The sequence below is a fragment of the Rhineura floridana genome, chromosome 12 (assembly GCF_030035675.1).
Source record: "Rhineura floridana isolate rRhiFlo1 chromosome 12, rRhiFlo1.hap2, whole genome shotgun sequence".
Classification (NCBI taxonomy): Eukaryota; Metazoa; Chordata; class Lepidosauria; order Squamata; family Rhineuridae; genus Rhineura; species Rhineura floridana.
In genome coordinates, this window is record NC_084491.1 from 11,205,966 (window position 1) to 11,223,454 (window position 17,489).

A 17,489-nucleotide genomic window follows, 5' to 3' on the forward strand; every position below is an offset into this window, starting at 1 on the left:
GGGGGCAGAATGAAGACAGACTCCAAGTATCAGGGGGAGGGGACGCAATCCCTTAGGACATTCTCCTATGCAAGCCCATTTACTTTTGTGCAGTTCCATTCATTTCCATGAGGCATGCACAGGTAAACGTCCTGGCAGACGTAGGACAGAAGTGGGGAGGGCTTGCCATTTGGATTTTCTGCCTCAGGACAGCCCTAAACTAAGATTTCCTGCGAATTCCTCCACATGCAAAAACCTGCAGAAAACCAAGGAAGGGGTGGGTGAGAAATTAGACTCAGTTTGCATTTTAAGCCGAATCTATCAAATTCGCATTTTCTGAAATGATATGAGAGCCAAACCACAGCCACCCTTCAAAATTCGAACTCATTTGAATTTTCAAATGCAGTTTGCCAACCAAACAAATGCATACATTAGGGGAAAGTGAGCATAAAAATGAATACAGGAGTGAAAATAACATTAAAAATACAATATTTGATGAGAAGCTGCATGCAAGAATGTGTACATTAGTCAAGACTGTCTACAAAAATGTGCTTTATTTTTGCACTAAAGTTCACACTAAAATGCTGGAGAATTTTTTTAAAAATTGCAGATTGCCTGAGATATATGGACAACTGAATTTAAGATTGGAAAAATGAGAAACTGAGAGAAAGAAAATTGACAGATCTTTCCATCTCTAGCCTCAGGATAGAGCGCCACCTACTACTACTTATTTTGCTTGCCCCTCTGGTTATTACTGTTTTGCAAGGGAAAAAAGTCATCGCTCCACTCCACGGAATGGAACATCACACCCTGCTAATATTTTGCATGCTGCCCTTAACAGCAGCTGTTTTCTCCCCTCAGAATAAAAAGAATGCAAACCTCATACGACGCAAAGCTGGCTGAAATGAGGGTTTCACATTTCCCCCTTCTATTCTTATCTGCTGGGCAAATGAATATCATCTCCAGCTACAAGCAAAACACAGAATGTGCCTTGGAATGCTTCTCAGTCTCTCTGGACACAGCTATGGGGCTTCCAGGAGGCCTTTGATTATCTGCTTGCTCTCCTGCATTCAAAACTGTCTATCTGCAGGGAACCCTTTCCACATCAGCCTGGTTTACACATAATGCTAAGCCACAGGGTTTTTTTTTAGCCGAAGTGCAGTTTGCTTGAACGAACACAGCACAGCAGACTAGCCATGGTTTGTTTTCTGGCAACAAAGCTGCAATGTGAAGCCATGGTTAATTGTTGGCTAAACTGTGGCTTGTTTTAATTATGGTCCACCCGACACAAACTTGCAGTTCACCCCCAAATATCTCACAACGAAGAGGGTTCCTGGAACCTGCTGACGTTACCCTAGTCTCTCACTCTAGGGTTGCTTTTATGGGCAGGCGCTAAGGTTGATGGAGCTTCTTCAGGCTGCCCATGTCTGTTTCCCACTCAGTGTTCAGTCAGCTGCCCTCCACACACCCAGTTCCAGGCTACAGCAGATTTGGTGAGTTTCCTGAGGGGTCCAAAGGATGGCAAACAGGACACTCCTCCACTCACAGTTCTTTCTCTGGCCTCTGCAGACCTCTCCTCCTCCAGCTGCTTTAAGGCCAAATGAAATGGCCTTGCTTAACTATGGTTTCTTTTGGTACTCCGAGGCAGGAGGATGGAGTGTTTGGAGAAACAAGCTGCGGTTTCTTTGTTTGCTTGCAAGACAAGTTATACGTGCATACGGCTCCCTTTTTTAGATGTTATACCACACAATGGGTATTATTGGCAGCAGCCATGGTTCCACTTCCCCTTCTACACAATGACCTAGTTCACATGTACTTCTAAGCCCAACAAGAGCTTAGCATGAATGAGCAAACATGCCGGTGAACGGAGCAAAAATTGCAGCTGCTTTGCTCTTTCCCTACTACCAGTAGCTAAGCCATGGTTTGGCTTTGTGTTACATGAGAACCTGGGTTTGTCCCAGTTGAGACAAACTACGAGCAACAACCCAACAACAAACCTTGGCTACAGCTTGTAAGCCATGTTTTGGTTTAGTGTTCCATTCAAAGCAGGTTTGTGGTTTGCCTCACTCCAAACAAACCACAAGCTGTAGCCAAGGGCTGTTCATGGGTTGTCACATGTAGCTTCTTTCAAGCAACACAAACCCAGGTTCGCATGTAATGTTAAGCCAAACCATGGCTTAGCTTCCAGTAGCACTGCAGCAGCAGGAGCAGGGGAGGTGCAACACAGCCACGATTTTCTCTCCATGCCCCAGAATGCTTGATTCTCGCTTAGCCATGATGTGGCTTAGCATTATGTGCTAATGAGACAACTGATTATATGTAGGGGATGAATGAACAGAACTTTTTACAGCTGACATATCTAATAATAGGCAAAGAAAGCTGGACAACCTCAAAAAGCCTTCTCCAACCAAATTCTCAACCATCAGAGCCTGCTGTCATGTAGCTACTTTGCACACAATGCTCAGGCAGTCAGGATCTCGGGACCCTCTGATGGGGGGCAGGGGTGTAGTCATCTGGAGTCTTGGGGAGTCTTAGACCCCTCACCTTTTTGGGAGCAGGTTCCCAGCAGGTTCCCTATGTGTCCAGCCTCCTAAAAGCCAATCAGCATGAAAGGGGAGTGTGTTAGCCACTGAGAAGAGTCTTCTAACATGCTTCCTTGTCCATTCCTGCTGATTGGAACTAATCAGAGTGAAAGGAGGTGAGCCAGGCACTGAGAAGACTTTTCTCAGTAGCTAAGACTCCCCACTTTCATGCTGATTGGCTCCTAGGGATGTCTGTTGTTGTGGGAGTAGGCATTAACAAGGATCTCAGTCTCAACCCCACAGGAAAAAAAGGGGGGAAGCATGGCTGTAACTAACATGAAGGGGCCCTGCACTTCTGAATGTGCCACCACAGTACTGATGCGGGGGAACAGCCATTGACTCAATTAACTGCTTACACTGTTCTCAACTGCAGAGATAAACCTGGCTCTGGGCTTTTTCCCCCCCACCTCCCCCACAGAGACATTTACAGCTTTTTCTAAGGCTTTCAGGATAAAACAACTGGAACACAAGGAACAAATTGCTACAGACATTTCTGCAAGACTAGATGCTTGCACTTGGTAAACACCAACATCGATTAGATGTTTCTGGCGCCTGGGCTTTAATTATATTTTAAAGCATCCACTGAAAACTAAACAGGAGAAGAATAGCAAAAAGGCAGCCAGGAGTGGTACTAAAAATGCCAGCACTGACAGATTTAGAGGTAGCAAGAAACTACTTCTAGGGGTTTCATCATCTCCTAAAATTAAAAGCTCACAACAAATCTTTTGCTGCTTTGCATATCTAAGACTGGGCTTTCTGAAGTCCCAAAAAATAATGTGAGAAGGTTCACTTACTAACCAAAGACAATATTTGCAATGTCCAAACTATAGATAGGGTAAATTCTGGAAAAGTGTGTGCGTGTGCGCGTGTTTGTAGGAAACTGTTCTCCATCAATCCATTTTTAGACTGGACACCAGATCCTTTGACCCAATCCAAAACGAATCCAGAATTGTCCCATCCTTACTACTAAATTTACCAGAAGCCTTCCCATCCACCCATTTCCCACTTATTGCCCTAAAGTAAGATGGCAGGGAAGGGTGGAGATGAAAACTACAAAATGGACTGAGGCTCACTGAATGTTGCAGTGAATGTGTGAGAGCTTTCATGGCAACATCCAGGACTACTAGATATCACGGGAAATGCAATTCTTGCAGTTGTCATGGCCCCTGACTGCCAGCAATACATGCTTCCAGGAATGTCATCATAAGCACTACATTTCGTAAGGTACTCAGCTCCCAGAGTCCTAAGGCTTTGATGTGAATTTGCACAGTAGCATCCAGTTCAGTTTGCTCAGTAAAGTGTTATCAGAACTTTTCTCTTTGGACTCTGTCTGCATTATTTAAGTGACTCTGCTAATATTAATTGCAGCAAAAGAATACAACAGGAGATGGAAGGGTATATAATGTCTACTTTGGCACCCACATTTCCAAATCTCAACAAAGCACTTTTATCTGGTAATACACAAAATGAGTGACATTTAAATGGAATTAAGACGACAATCCTAAACACGAGGAAGAGAGTTCCATCAAATGCACCAAGACTTACTTCTGAGTTTTAAATTATTTTAAATTGTTTGTAAAAGATGCGTTTTTAAATTTGTATATTTATTTTTAATGTTTTTAGTTATTGTAAACCGCCCAGACAGCTTCGGCTATGCGGCAGTATATAAATAAATAAATAAATAGTTTTCAAAAAGGCAGATGGCTACTAGAACAGAAATTCATTTACAGTCCTCTCAAGAACACATGCACTTTATTGGCCTATAAGCAGAGTTCCTCAACCTGGTGCTCTCCAGGTGCTCTGAACTACAATTCCCATCAGCCGTAGCCAGCATTGATGGGAGTTGTAGTGCAAAACAGCTGGGGAAGGCTGACCTATAGTGTCAAGATGAGAGAGAGAGAGAGAGAGAGAGAGAGAGAGAGAGAGAGAGAGAGAGATCCTTCCGTACCTTCTTGTGGGGATGTAAACGTATGATTTATGGCAGACACGGGAACATTGGAACACTCAAAGTACTCCAGGTCTTCCTCTGGCTCACCTTTCACCTCCAACTCAGCTGGTTTCTGAGTGGAGGATGTGGAAGCCAGTTTCTCTTCATCAGTGGCGTGTCCATCGCAGCTGGAAAGGTCTGGAATTTTGGAGGAGAGGACTGCTTCCTCTTCATCCTGGACAAGAAAGGAGGCGGTTAAACAGGAATGAGCCCAGCACCCAGGATTTGGCTAAGTATTCTTCACAATATTCAGTGGAAAACTGATGAGGCAGGCTACATCCAGCACCAGCACCATAGAGGTTTGGGGGAAATTTTGGAAAGCATGTGGCTTCCACCCTCCATCTTTTCCCTTTTCAGCTTTTTAAAATGTATGGTGCAATTTAGCTGGAAACTCTGGCCTTTGTAACAGGCAAGCAACTGGATGCATGAGTGGGAAGGGCCATAGCTCAGTGGCAGAGCCCACGCTGTGCATGCAACAGGACCCTGGTTCAGTCCCCCGCATCTCCAGAATGGAAAAGACTCCTGTCTGAAACACTGGAGAAATGCTGCCAGCCAGAGTAGACAAATACTGGAGCTGACAGAAAAATAGTTTATTCTGGCATAACGCAGCTTCCGATGCTTATTTCTACAGGGAGGCGATGCAGCTCAGTGGTAAAGCGCAGGTAAAGTGTGTAGAAGGCCCCAAGGTCAATCTAGGACTAGAAAACCTGGAGAGCCACTGCCAGTCAGGGTGCAGACAATATACTGAGCTAGATAGACCAACCATCTGTCTCAGGGTAACATAACATTCTTCCTTCCAGGGTCTGCTCCAGATTCTGGAGGGCCTCTGAGCAAGATGCCCTCAATGGGGGGCCCTTCCCTGAGTTGGACCACTTGCCACTTGCCTTCTCTTCCTCTGCAGTCTGCACCAATGCCCTGAAGGAAACAGAAAGGCAAGCAACAGCGGCTGCTCCTTCTAGCTTTTGTCACCATTTGGACACTTGCAATGAGGGCAGATAAACAGACAGGAATAGCAGAGAGTAGGACCACCTGAGCCAGATGATTCAAGGGGCCAGCAGTGGACAGTGGCAGTTGGTGGCTCCGTGTCAGTGGGGCAGTGGAATCTGCTCCGGGTTTTAGTCCAAACTTTGAAGGAGCTGTCCAAGGTGCTGAAGCAGAAGCCCCACTAGCAGTGAGCCTTCTGCTGAGATGTGGGACCCAGTAGGTGTCTAACGATGCCAACCTCTAGCGCTGGCCTTAGCACGCACACATGTCCCTGGCTGCTAGTGCAAATAACCCCTTCTCCCGATCCAAAGCTCTTCAATGTCAACAACTTAACAAGAGGATGTGGACAAGGTACTTTCAACGGTGAAGCCTACCACCTGTCTGACTGATCCTTGCCCATCATGGTTCCTTATGAACTGCAAGGAGAAATTGGGCGAAGGGATCAGGGCGGTGGTAAATGCATCCTTGAAGGAGGGTGTAATGCCACCGGCCCTCAAGGAGGCAATTATAAAACCCATTCTAAAAAAGTCCTCCTTGGATCCCCAAGTTTTGAACAACTTTCGCCCCATTTCGAATTTGTCATTTTTGGGCAAGATCATTGAGCGAGTGGTGGCTAACCAGTTGTCAGCACACTTGGATAAAACGGATTATTTAGATCCATACCAATCGGGTTTCAGGACTGGACATGGTACTGAAACAGCCTTGGTCACTCTGGTAGATGATATGAGAAGGGCATTAGACAGGGGAGAATTCACCTTTCTTGTCCTCCTGGATCTCTCAGCGGCTTTTGATACCGTCGACCACGGTATCCTGTTAGATCGCCTGGGGGGATTAGGAATAGGAGGCACTGTTTTACAGTGGTTCCGTTCCTTTCTCTCTGACAGGCATCAACAGGTAGCATTGGGAGATGAGGTTTCAGACCCTTGGCCCCTCACTTGTGGAGTACCACAGGGTTCTATCCTCTCTCCCATGCTATTTAACATCTATGTAAAACCGCTGGGAGCTATCATCAGGGGTTTTGGGCTGCGGTGTCACCAATATGCTGATGACACGCAGCTCTATCTCTCCTTTAAATCTTCACTGGAGTTGGCTGTAGAGACCTTGTCCAAGTGCCTGGAATCCGTGAGTGGGTGGATGGGAAGAAACAGGCTGAAGCTCAATCCTGATAAGACCGAGGTGCTACTTGTGGGTGACAGGGGAAGGTTGGGTGTTGCTGACCTGAATCTTAATGGGGTAAAATTGCCCCTGAAGGATCAGGTCCGCAGCCTCGGGGTTGTTCTTGATTCCAAGCTGTCCATGGAGGCTCAGATTTCGGCAGTGAGCCCGGCAGCTTGGTATCAACTACACCTCATACGGAGGTTGCAACCCTACCTTCCTATTCATCAGCTCCCACTGGTGGTACATGCCCAGGTCACCTCTCGATTAGACTACTGCAATGCGCTCTACGTGGGGTTACCCTTGAAAACTGTCCGGAAACTACAACTGGTGCAGAATGCGGCGGCACGCCTGCTTACAAACAGCCGCCGCCGTGATCACATCACGCCGGTGTTATTTCATCTACATTGGCTTCCAGTTGTTTTCCGGGCCCAATTCAAGGTGTTGGTCTTAACCTTTAAATCCCTATACGGTCTCGGCCCAGTTTACCTGAAGGAGCACCTCCAGTACCACCAACTAAGCCGCCCGACCAGATCAGCCACACAGGGCCTTCTCTCCGTCCCACCAACGAAAACAGCTAGGTTGGTGGGGACTAGAGAGAGGGCATTCTCAGTGGCGGCCCCCACTCTCGGGAACTCCCTCCTGTTCGATCTTCGCCATGCCCCTTCCCTAGATACATTTCGCCGAGCCTTAAAAACATGGCTCTTTGGACAGGCCTTTGGGGTCCCCGGGGTGGGCTAATTTCTTTATATTGTTTTAAAATTGTCTATTGATGGCCCTGTACTGCCGCTTTTTAAAATGGTTATTGTTGACTGCATTGTATTTTATTATGTATTGTATTATTATGTATTGTTGAATTTAATGTTGTACGTCGCCTAGAGTGGTTTCTGCCAGATAGGCGACACAAAAATTAAATTTATTATTATTATTATTTTAAGAGCCCTGCTGGAACAGGCCAAACACCTTTCTAGTCCGGCATCCTGTTCTCAAAGTGGCCAATGAGATGCCTATGGGAAGCCCACAAGAAGGAGATGAGTGCAACAGCACTCTCCACACTTCTGACTCCCAGTGACTGGTATCCAGGGGCATACTGTCTCCGACAGTGGAGGGAGCATGTACCCCTCATGGCTAGAAGCCATTGGTAGCCCCGTCTTCCATGAGTGTGGGAGAAACAGCTGATCGTTCCTGGCTAGCCCATACCTGAGAGCAAACATCCAAAACCCGGGACTGTGTTTTGTATTCCTTCACCTTGCAGCCACTCCTGCAGAGGAAAAAAGGGAGGACATTTATCAGTATTGTGCTTTGTGATGCTTGGAAGGAAAAAAGCAGGGGAGGCAGGGAGGGAGGCACCCAGGCAGAAGGCGACTGAAGCAAAAAGAGAGGACCAGAATTTGCATCCATTTTGTGGACATAGCAAGTTTGAACACCAAGCAGGAAAAGGGAGCTGTCAGCCACATTCTTTCGTAAAGCAGAGTACGGGCGGGGGATGGAGACAGAGGTGCAGTAGACCAGAGTCTTGGAGGACCTTAGACCACTTACTTTTTTAGGAGCAAGGTCTCAATGTCTCTAGCATCCTATGAGCCAACCAGCATGAAAGGAGTGTGTTAGCCACTGAGAAGAGTCTTCTAACATGCTTCCTTGTCCTTTCCTGCTGATTGGAGCCAATCAGAGTGAAGATTTCTCAGTAGCTAAAACTCTGCTCTTTCATGCTTATTGGTTCCTAGGGTTGTGGGAGAAGGCATTAACAAGGATCTCATTCTTAATCCAGCAGCAAAAGGGGTGGGAGGGGGGAGGATATGTGGCTGTGACTAACATGAAGAAAACCCTGCACTTCTGAATTTGCCACTACACTACTGGGTGGATAGGATATGGGAGACCAGCAACAAGCGCTGCTGTGCTCGAGAGAGGACTTATTCTTCTGAAAGAGTCAGTGCTATAACTTGTAAAATGTGGGCCTGCCACTGACTCAGCCAGTCCTGGATATCTGGACAAGTGCACCTGGGCGACACCCATGTGTGCAAATACGCATTTGTCGCATTTGCACTTGACATTCTTGCCTTATCATATCTTAGGGGTAAGCCTAAAAGAGAGCAAATGTGTGACGAAGCCCCTAAAGAGAGCTTCATTCCTTCCACATAAATTGCATGGACCTGGTCTGGATCAGGACCACAGCAGGGAGAAAGTTAAGGCCCCCTACTATGCTGGGGGTGTGGGTGAAAGAAAAAACCTTGCACTCCAGGGCAAACCCATGGGATTAGCAGATTAATGTGTGGTTGGACCCTTTTAGTTCTCATCCATCAAACTCGGGAGCAGGGAACCTCTGGCCCATGAGGCCTAGTTAGTCCTGCCAGTTCCCCCCATTTGGCCCACGAGGCTGTTTTGGCAAAGCCACCTCACTTGCTCTACATGTGATGATATATATAAGCAACATCAGGTGTGAGGCAGGCAAAGACACGGCTGGGCTAAAAAAGGATTTAAAAGCCCCATGCAGGGCGCTTTACAAACCCCAGCAATAGCTCCTGATCCACATGGGCAAAGCCAGGTCACCTGACATCACTGTAGCATCAGGTGAGTAACAGGCAGGTGGCCCTGCCCACCTGTCAAACTTGACCCACGGAACGTGGGAAAAGTATATCCAATCCTAGTCCTACTCAGAGTAAACCCACTGAAATGACTAGGCTAACTTAGCTCCATTCATTTCAATAGGACTACTCCAAATAGGAAGTTGGATTTGGCACATGGATCCAGTTTCCCACCCCTCACATCTAACTCTTCCTCCGGTTTCACTTAGAAACTTTCTAAGATCTCAGACTTAAACCTGCAACAAAAACAGCTCTTCCCCTGCTGTTGCAGGTCAAGCATCAATGAGCTCTCTGGGGAAGGATGCAAATTATTCCAGGAGGCATCCTTCATCTCCATCACATTAGCCAGCAGGAAGGAGATGGCCAAAAGCAAAGTCAACTGTTCAGCTGTTGATAGCTTTTATCCTTATTTTATCGTTATCTGTGAAGCTGCGCTGCTGTTCCTGCTGCAGAGTAGGAGGACGGCATGACCTGACCTGGAATCACATCCCTATTCTCAGGGCTGCCAAAAACAGAAAGTATGCATAGCTTGAAGTCCAGGTGTGTGAGGCAACCCTTCCAAACACTGACCCAGAAGTTAGTTGGATAGATGGAAACAGAGCTTCTGTACAGGGAAGCAGTCTGGGAATCAGAAGGAACATCATAAAGTAAAAACAAAAAACTTAAATCACAGCAGGCCGGGCTAATCCTATGCATGCTCACTCAGAAATTAAGTCCCACAGATTTCACTACATTAATGGATGTAGGAAGGACCTCCTAATCTTGTTACCCTTAAAGACCAGTCTTTTTGAACCTGGTGGACAGGAAATTTTTTGGCCTACAGCCATCATAGCCGTGCTGGCTGGAATGAATGGAAGTTGTCCAGCCCTACTGGTATGCCAAAGGTATTCCAGTCCAAAGTGATTTAAGAGCAGGGATGGGGAACATGCAGTCTTCCAAATGTTTGATTACAAACTTCCATCCTCCTCCTTAACCACTACCTATGCTGGTCTGGTCTGAAGGGAGAGTCCACCAACATCTGGAAGACCACAAGTTCTCCCCTAAAGGATCATGCACTCCCTCTCCCTACCCTCTGCCATTTTCAGGCACAATCCCTCCCAGGTTAAGTGGTACTTTGGTACCTATGGCTAACTCCAACCCAGAATTCTGACTCAGGACTGGAAGCTAGTTTAGTTAAAACCAACCCTTGTTCAATACTAACCATACGTTTAGATTAGATGATGGCATATGGAAGAAATAAAACCCTTGAACAACACGGTGACAACACTTTTGAGAATGAGATGTAAAAGGATGGAGAAATGAACAGATAATTTTCCCAGTCTCTCCCCTTCACTGCTTCAGAGAAAGAACAGGCACATTTTGGAGCCAACAGTGCATATCTTTATCTGGCCTGATCTGGTTAACAATGTGGCCCTTATCCATCTTCTGGCTAAGCAAGCTTTGTGAGGTATAGATCAAAACAGACATCCTGGCGTCCAAAGGGCTGTAAGACAGAAATTCTTTCTTCCCCACCCCTATGACACATCCCTCAATTCTTGCTTTGTTTTCTGGGCAGCCTATTTTGATGAGCTGTCTTAACTGAGCAAATGGATATTATTGTTTTTATCATCATCATAATCAGATTCGATAGTCGCTTGCTACCCAAAGGTCGCCAAGTGACTTACAACACATTAAAAAACATCAAGATAAATACATTATACCAGTGGTTCCCAAACTTTTTTCCCCCATGGACCACTGAAAAATTGCTGAGTGCCTTGGCAAACCACCTTATAATTTTTCTGCCTCTTGTAGCAATTGTAATGCACTGTGCTAGTTGCTGTATGATTTTTAACTATATTTTTACAGATGCTCCATGGAAGCTTTTGTACTACTAGTGGTCCATGGACCACCATTTACATTATACCATAAAAAGAAAAACAAATCAACCCCCCATAACAGCCACAGGAAGCCCTGGCAGCACACTAGCAACAAAACAACATCACTTCAATCTGTCAAAAAGCCTAGGGGCGCAGGAAGGTAAGTCTTTACCTGGCACTGAAAAGATGTCAGTGAAGGCACCAGGCAGGTCTCACTAGGCAGAGCATTCCACAGATGGGGAGCCACAACTGAAAAGGCTCCCTTGTCAACCCCTAACCCTTCATCCCTTCTCCAAACCTTCACTTTCTTTTTTGACATTCCAAGCCATTCCTCCTCTCCTTTCCATTCATTCACCGTACTCTTTAAACAGCCCTTCTTTTCTAAACATCATAAACCCTGCGTTCTCCCCCTGCCATGTTCTATGCTAAAAAACATGCATCAAGGAGAAAGTCCCTGAATCCTTCATGCTGCTTCCCCCAGAAGAGACTCCCATGCCACTGAAAACAGGAAAGAGTAAGTTTCATCCCACATACATTCTCTGTACTTGCATAAAAACTGGGTCTTCACTTTGTGACACATGGTTAAGGACATAAGAAGAGCCATGCTGGATCAGGCCAAAGGTCCATCTAGACCAGCATTCTGTTCTCACACTGGCCAAACATATGCTCAAGGGAAGCCCACAAGCTAGACATGTGTGCATCATAACACTCTGTGTTTGTGTTCCCTAGCAAGAGGTATTCAGAGGCCTCCAACGCTGGAGGTAGCAGAAGGCCACCATGGCTAGTAGCCACTGGTATCCTTATCCACCGTAAATTTGTCTAAATCAGTAGTTCCCAAGCTTTTTCCCCCATGGACAACTTGAAAATTGTTGCGGTTTTGCAGATACCAGTTAATGCTTTCTCTGCCTGTTGTAGCAATTGTAATGCACTGCGCTAGATGTTATCTCATTTTTAAAAACTGTATTGTCTGTTATTTCTTGTATCTTCTATTTTACCATACTAAAATTTGAATTACATAGAATCAAAATAGTAATACAATAAAAGATAATCAATTCAAAGAATCCATAAAATACAATTAAAAATCAATATGAATATTTAATATGATAGATGTGCCATCTCCCATCTTCAATCACAAACCCACAGACACTCCAGGGACCAAACTGAATGAAGCCCACAGACCACTTTGAGAACCCCTGGTCTAAACATCTTTTACAGTCATCCAAGTGTGGCCATCACTCTATCTTATGGTGAGTACATCTACGCGCTGTGTAAAAAGGTAATTCAAACAAACAAAAAGGCAGAAACAGCTGTTTCCCCCCTCCCTTTACAGGTAAATCAAGGTCAGTGGGGAGATGCAACATCTCCAAGGCCACTTGGGGGGACCCGGTCACTCTTCAGATGCTGAAGATGCTGCTGGACTACAACTCCCAGCATTCCATGACCACTGGCCATGCTGGCTGGGAGTGATGGGAGTTGCAGTCCAACATCAGGAGGGCCCCAGTTTCCCCACAACTGTCTGGCATTGCTTCACACTCTCCTTGAGTGTTTTCGTCTGGTGGAAACATGTTGACCTCTGATAATGCCTCTAGTTTGCTTGGCTGGATAACAGAGGTGTGAGTTACGTGTGGAGAAACTGGCCCAGTGGCGGCTGGTAGCTCCGATGTCAACAGGCGGTGAATCCGCTCTGAGGTTTAGTCCGACCTTTCAAGGAGCTGTCCAAGGTGCTTCCTTGCAAGTTCAGACTAAAACCTGGAGCAGATTCATTGGCCCACTGACACTGGAGCCCCCAGCCGCCACCAATTACTAGCCTACCATACAAAAGATAAAATTTACATTAATTGATCAGCGCATTTTTGCCTTTGGCTCTGCCCTCCGCTGGTGTGTGGCCCCCGGCAGGTTTCCCAGAAGGGAATGTGGCCCTTGGGATAAAAAAAAGTTGCCCACCCATTTTATAGTCACTGTTTTAAAAGTAAAAAAGGACTACATATTATAGACTCTCTTTAAACAACACAGAAAGGGAACCTGTGACCCTCCAGATGGCGTTAAGACTCCATTAGCTTCAGCAAGTATGGCCAATGATTAGGCTTGACAGGAGTTGGAGTCCAGCAATACCTGGAGGGCCACCCTGTCCACACCTCAATGCCTGATCGTTTTGGTTGCCCACTTCTGCACTGTGGAAGGCAAGAGCAAGCTGGACACTGCAAAGACCGTGATGTCTGAAAAAACAAGGCTTATTTAGGAAGATCTAACCATTTGTTCCTATACAAAGGTGGGTTAACAAGGACAGTCTGGGAATTCCAGATTTTGGAATGAGAAAAGAGCCATCAAGTTGTGGGGAGGGAGGCACACGCTGACTGCGTAATGTTGTTATGCCATGAAAACCTGCTGAAAACAAGCATGCCACCGCAGCAAGCACAACCCCCACCCAGTCCTCATTCCATTGCAAAGCTAAGCTGTCAGATGAAATTAAGTCTTTTAAAAAGGGGCTGAGGACAAGAGCCAAACAACATACTCAGAGTAAAAGAGGCAAGGAAGCTGCATGCAGAGGAGAGAGAGAGAGGGAGAGGGAGAGAGAGAGGGGGGGGGGCTCAGAAAAAACACCCAACCCCAAAAAGGAACAAGGAAGAAAAAGAATGAGTACTTACAACAGAAAACAGAGAAATTTCACTTGTTCAGTAGTCCTGATGCACCAAAAATGAATAAACAAGAAAGACAGGCAAAGAGATGGAGGGAGAGGAAAAAAGAAAAGGTATGTAAAAGACCTAGATACAGATATATTTTCTCCCTGGAGAAATACAAAAGTCATATTATGGGTGGAAAGAGCTTGCAAAGAGAAGAGACGCAAAACACTGGGGTGAGGGTGGAGATTTCGCTGCCTTAGAACCAACAAATCCAGACCCAAGTTTCTATCCCCTCTTGGCTGTGGATATATGCTTCAACATGTGTGGGTATAGACTCACAGAGTTGGAAGATACCTCAAAAGTCATCTAGCCCAACCCCCTGCAGGGGTGCTGCAGTCATGGATTTCCTGCATCAACAAAGCCCAGTGCAATTTCAGAAGACAGAGGAGTGGCTGATTAACCCCACATAGCACGCTGCTCCTATGAGCAGAACCTAAATCAATTACCCAAAAGAGCAATAAAGTAAAATAGACATTGCAGAACTGTACAAAAGAGGGAAAACTGTGCAATGTGCATACTTTATCCAAGGAGGGGAGAGGGCCAGAATTTGGGTTACCCAGGCACAAGTCTGTTGCATTTTTTGCCTGGACTAGGTCCAGCCCTACTCATAGCCACCAACTGTACCTCGAGATGACCTTTGGCCAAGGTTCTTGTTTGATCTAACTGCTCCCTCATGTTAACTTGTCATGCCAATATTTGTTGATTTTCAGAGGCTCTGAACAGCTGCCTAACACCTATGATACCTATTCTCTTACTACAGCACATCCCAGTTCATGCAATGCCCTTGAATTTCTTTCCAGTATAGCAGCTTGCCAACTATACCAGTTTAGCTGGGATAGAACAGACTGTCTTCCAACACAGTAAAACCTCCATGTGAAGATTATTTTCATGTGGAGTCATTGTAGAATATAGCATGCAAAGTGAAATGCTCCATACGTCTTTCACTTATACAGTGGTGTGTTTGCACACAGTGCCAAGCCAAAAATATTTATGCATGTACTGTGTGGGCACAGAGCCCACACTCCACAGGTGCTTTGCTACACTTGCGAAAGGAGGAGCAAAACAAGCCAGGATTCCACTCATAGCCATAGTTTCCTGTTACAAGCAAACCCCAAAACTATGGTTAATGGCTTCATAAAAAGCCAGGAAATGAAGCCAATGTCAAACCATGGCTTCACATCCTGGCTTGTTTCCAAGCCACTAACCAAAGCTTCCGGGTTTGCATGCAATAGGAAACGATGGCTATGAGCTGATTCCTGGCTTATTTTGCTACACACCCAAAAGGAGCAAAGTGGTTACAAAGGGGCTGTGTGCTGGTGCAGACTACCATACTCACACATTTTCTGGTTTATGAAATCAGGATTGTCACCATAGCATTGTGCGCACACCAGGGGACAGCCAGGGTGTCCATGCAGGGGAGCCTCAGCCCATCATGCTTTCCCATCAGGTGTATGTGCAGCGATGCTCACCTGTGTGCAATCATCATGCCTGACAATCTATGTGCCCTTTGCATGCCCTTTCTGACTTGGAAGTACTTCCCGTGCAGAAATCCTGTCACAGCTGCAACTGCTTGGAACCTCACCGCTTTCCTAGCCCCTGCTAAATTTCAAAATCTAGGCAAGTGAGATGCAACAATACACAAGCACTAGCGCCAACATCTGAGGGAATTGGGCCTGGTTCTTCCCAAGTGGCTCCAAATGTAGCTATCCCTGCCTGCAGTTCTGCCTTTGGGACCGACTGATCCTGGGATTGTACTTGGACAAGTTAATAATTAAAGCCCAAAGAGAAAAAGGATTCTCCTGCATAATCGTTCCTGCTTTGCTGGCTTTTCATAGGCAGTATCAGATTTTCCTGCATCCAAGGTCACTGGATTTCTGACCTTTCCGCATTCCAACTTGGATTAGCTCAGACTCCAAGGGGGCAATGGGTGGCTGCTCCCTATATACCCTCCACCTCCTCACCAACTGGGGAAGATGGCAGCTTAAGTAGAGGTTAAGGAGTCTGTAGCTTTTCTTCCTCTACAGCCCCAAAGGCTAGGAATCTTTTGCTTCTCTTAAAAAAGAACTTCCCTTATTTCCTGTCCTTTGCCTTTTCCAGGGGCCCAGAAACGCAGGATATTGTGAGGCCCTGGAGACAAATGAGGCAAACCTCTTCTTGGACTCTACCATTTCAGACAGCAAGTGAGGGATTGCACAGTCTCTCACAGAAGAAGTGAGTGGGGAATCCTGCTTACAGAAAGCCAGCATATCAGGATGAAGGAATGGCTACAACCATTCCCTCTGACATACTAGTTTTCTATGTGCAGGAAGCTTTAATATTTATATTGTGATATATAAACACACACGTGCACACACTGAAGGATGGAACATTCCCTCACCTGCATTATGTAGTGCAGAACTGGGTAACCTTTTTAGCTTGAGCAAAACATTCCCTTCCGGTCAACCTTCTGGGGGCCACATGCCAGTGATGGGCAGGGCAATGGATGTCAATTTTACCTCTGTACAGTGGGCTAGTGTCTACACACGTCTGCGCCCTCCACCCACACAAGCTGGAACCCTTATCAGAGTTGAAGGATGCCTTTCCAGCCAGGTAAAGACACGCAAGAAGAGAGTGAAGCAAGGCCCCGGAAAGAGGGTATAGCTAGGGAGGGGTCTGTGGCCTGTGGAGAGTCCCAGGGGCCTGACATTGAGGTCCAGAGGATGGCATTTGGGCCCCAGGCCTGAAGTTCCTCAGCCCTGCTGCAGTGGTACAGTTTAGAAACAGGCCCCATCCGCACTATGCATTTAAAGCTGTATCATCCCACTTTAATAGTCACAGCTTCCCCCACAGAATCCTGGGAACTGTAGTTTGTGAAGGGTGCCGAGAGTTGTTAGGAGACCCCTGTTCCCCTCACAGAGCTACAATTCCCAACGTTCTACAGGAAGAGGGATTGGCCGTTAAACCACTCAGAGAATTGTAGCTCTGAGAGGGGAATAGGGGTCTCCCTAAGAGAAATTTGCTTGGGGTGCCACATCATGCCCCTGGGTCAGGTGCAGCATCCCTGCATTAAAGGAATTCTCAGCAAGGTTGAGAAAGAACTCAGCCTGAGACCCCAGAATGCTGGTCAGGGCTAGATGAACTTATGAATCATCTTGGAATAAATCTGTTTCTAAGGGGGAGGGAAGCACAGTGGTAAAGCTAGTGCTTTGCACTGCCCTCATTTGATCCTCAGCATGTCCTGTTCAACAGGTAGCAGCGTAAGGAAATGAGTCTCATCCACCTCAGTTGAACTACTGGTCCAACTATAAATCAAGCATCACCCTACGCCCAGGGTTCTGTGCATGCTGCAATTCCATGCATGTGCCAAAATTCAGCATCCTAAGAATCCCTGTGTCTGTTTTAAAATGCAAGCTTCCAGTCCTTTTGATTGTGAAGACTCGTCTGAATAAGACAGGGATACTGAGAAGTATTTTCTCATGTTTGGGCAGGTTTTCTGAAATTTTAGACAAAAGAGGCACATGCTTTTCCCCACTCAATGAATTAAAATTGGGAGAATCGCTTCATTCTTACACCTGAAAGGGTTTATTGTAAAAGCTAATGACCCACACTCAAGTGAAGCTTATTCCTGTTATGCATGAGTACCAGGTGGGCCTCCTGATTGGCAGGAGGCATTCCCCAAGCAACAACATAGGGGGATACAACAG

At 46.2% G+C, this 17,489-nt stretch overlaps 1 protein-coding gene across 6 annotated transcripts in view; it reads right to left on the reverse strand.

Annotated features, from left to right (window-relative positions):
- TACC1 (transforming acidic coiled-coil containing protein 1) overlaps nucleotides 1–17,489 on the reverse strand; it is a 119,024-nt gene that overhangs the window by 24,147 nt on the left and 77,388 nt on the right. For 4 of the 6 annotated variants that reach the window (XM_061592267.1, XM_061592266.1, XM_061592265.1 and 1 more), the window contains 3 exons: nucleotides 13,771–13,806; nucleotides 7,888–7,948; nucleotides 4,510–4,723 (listed from right to left, as the gene is read on the reverse strand). In XM_061592267.1, coding sequence (XP_061448251.1) covers nucleotides 4,510–4,723; nucleotides 7,888–7,948; nucleotides 13,771–13,806 — 311 coding nt within the window. The remainder of the gene's footprint in view (nucleotides 1–4,509; nucleotides 4,724–7,887; nucleotides 7,949–13,770; nucleotides 13,807–17,489) is intronic. The other 2 variants (XM_061592263.1, XM_061592262.1) reach the window with 2 other exon arrangements.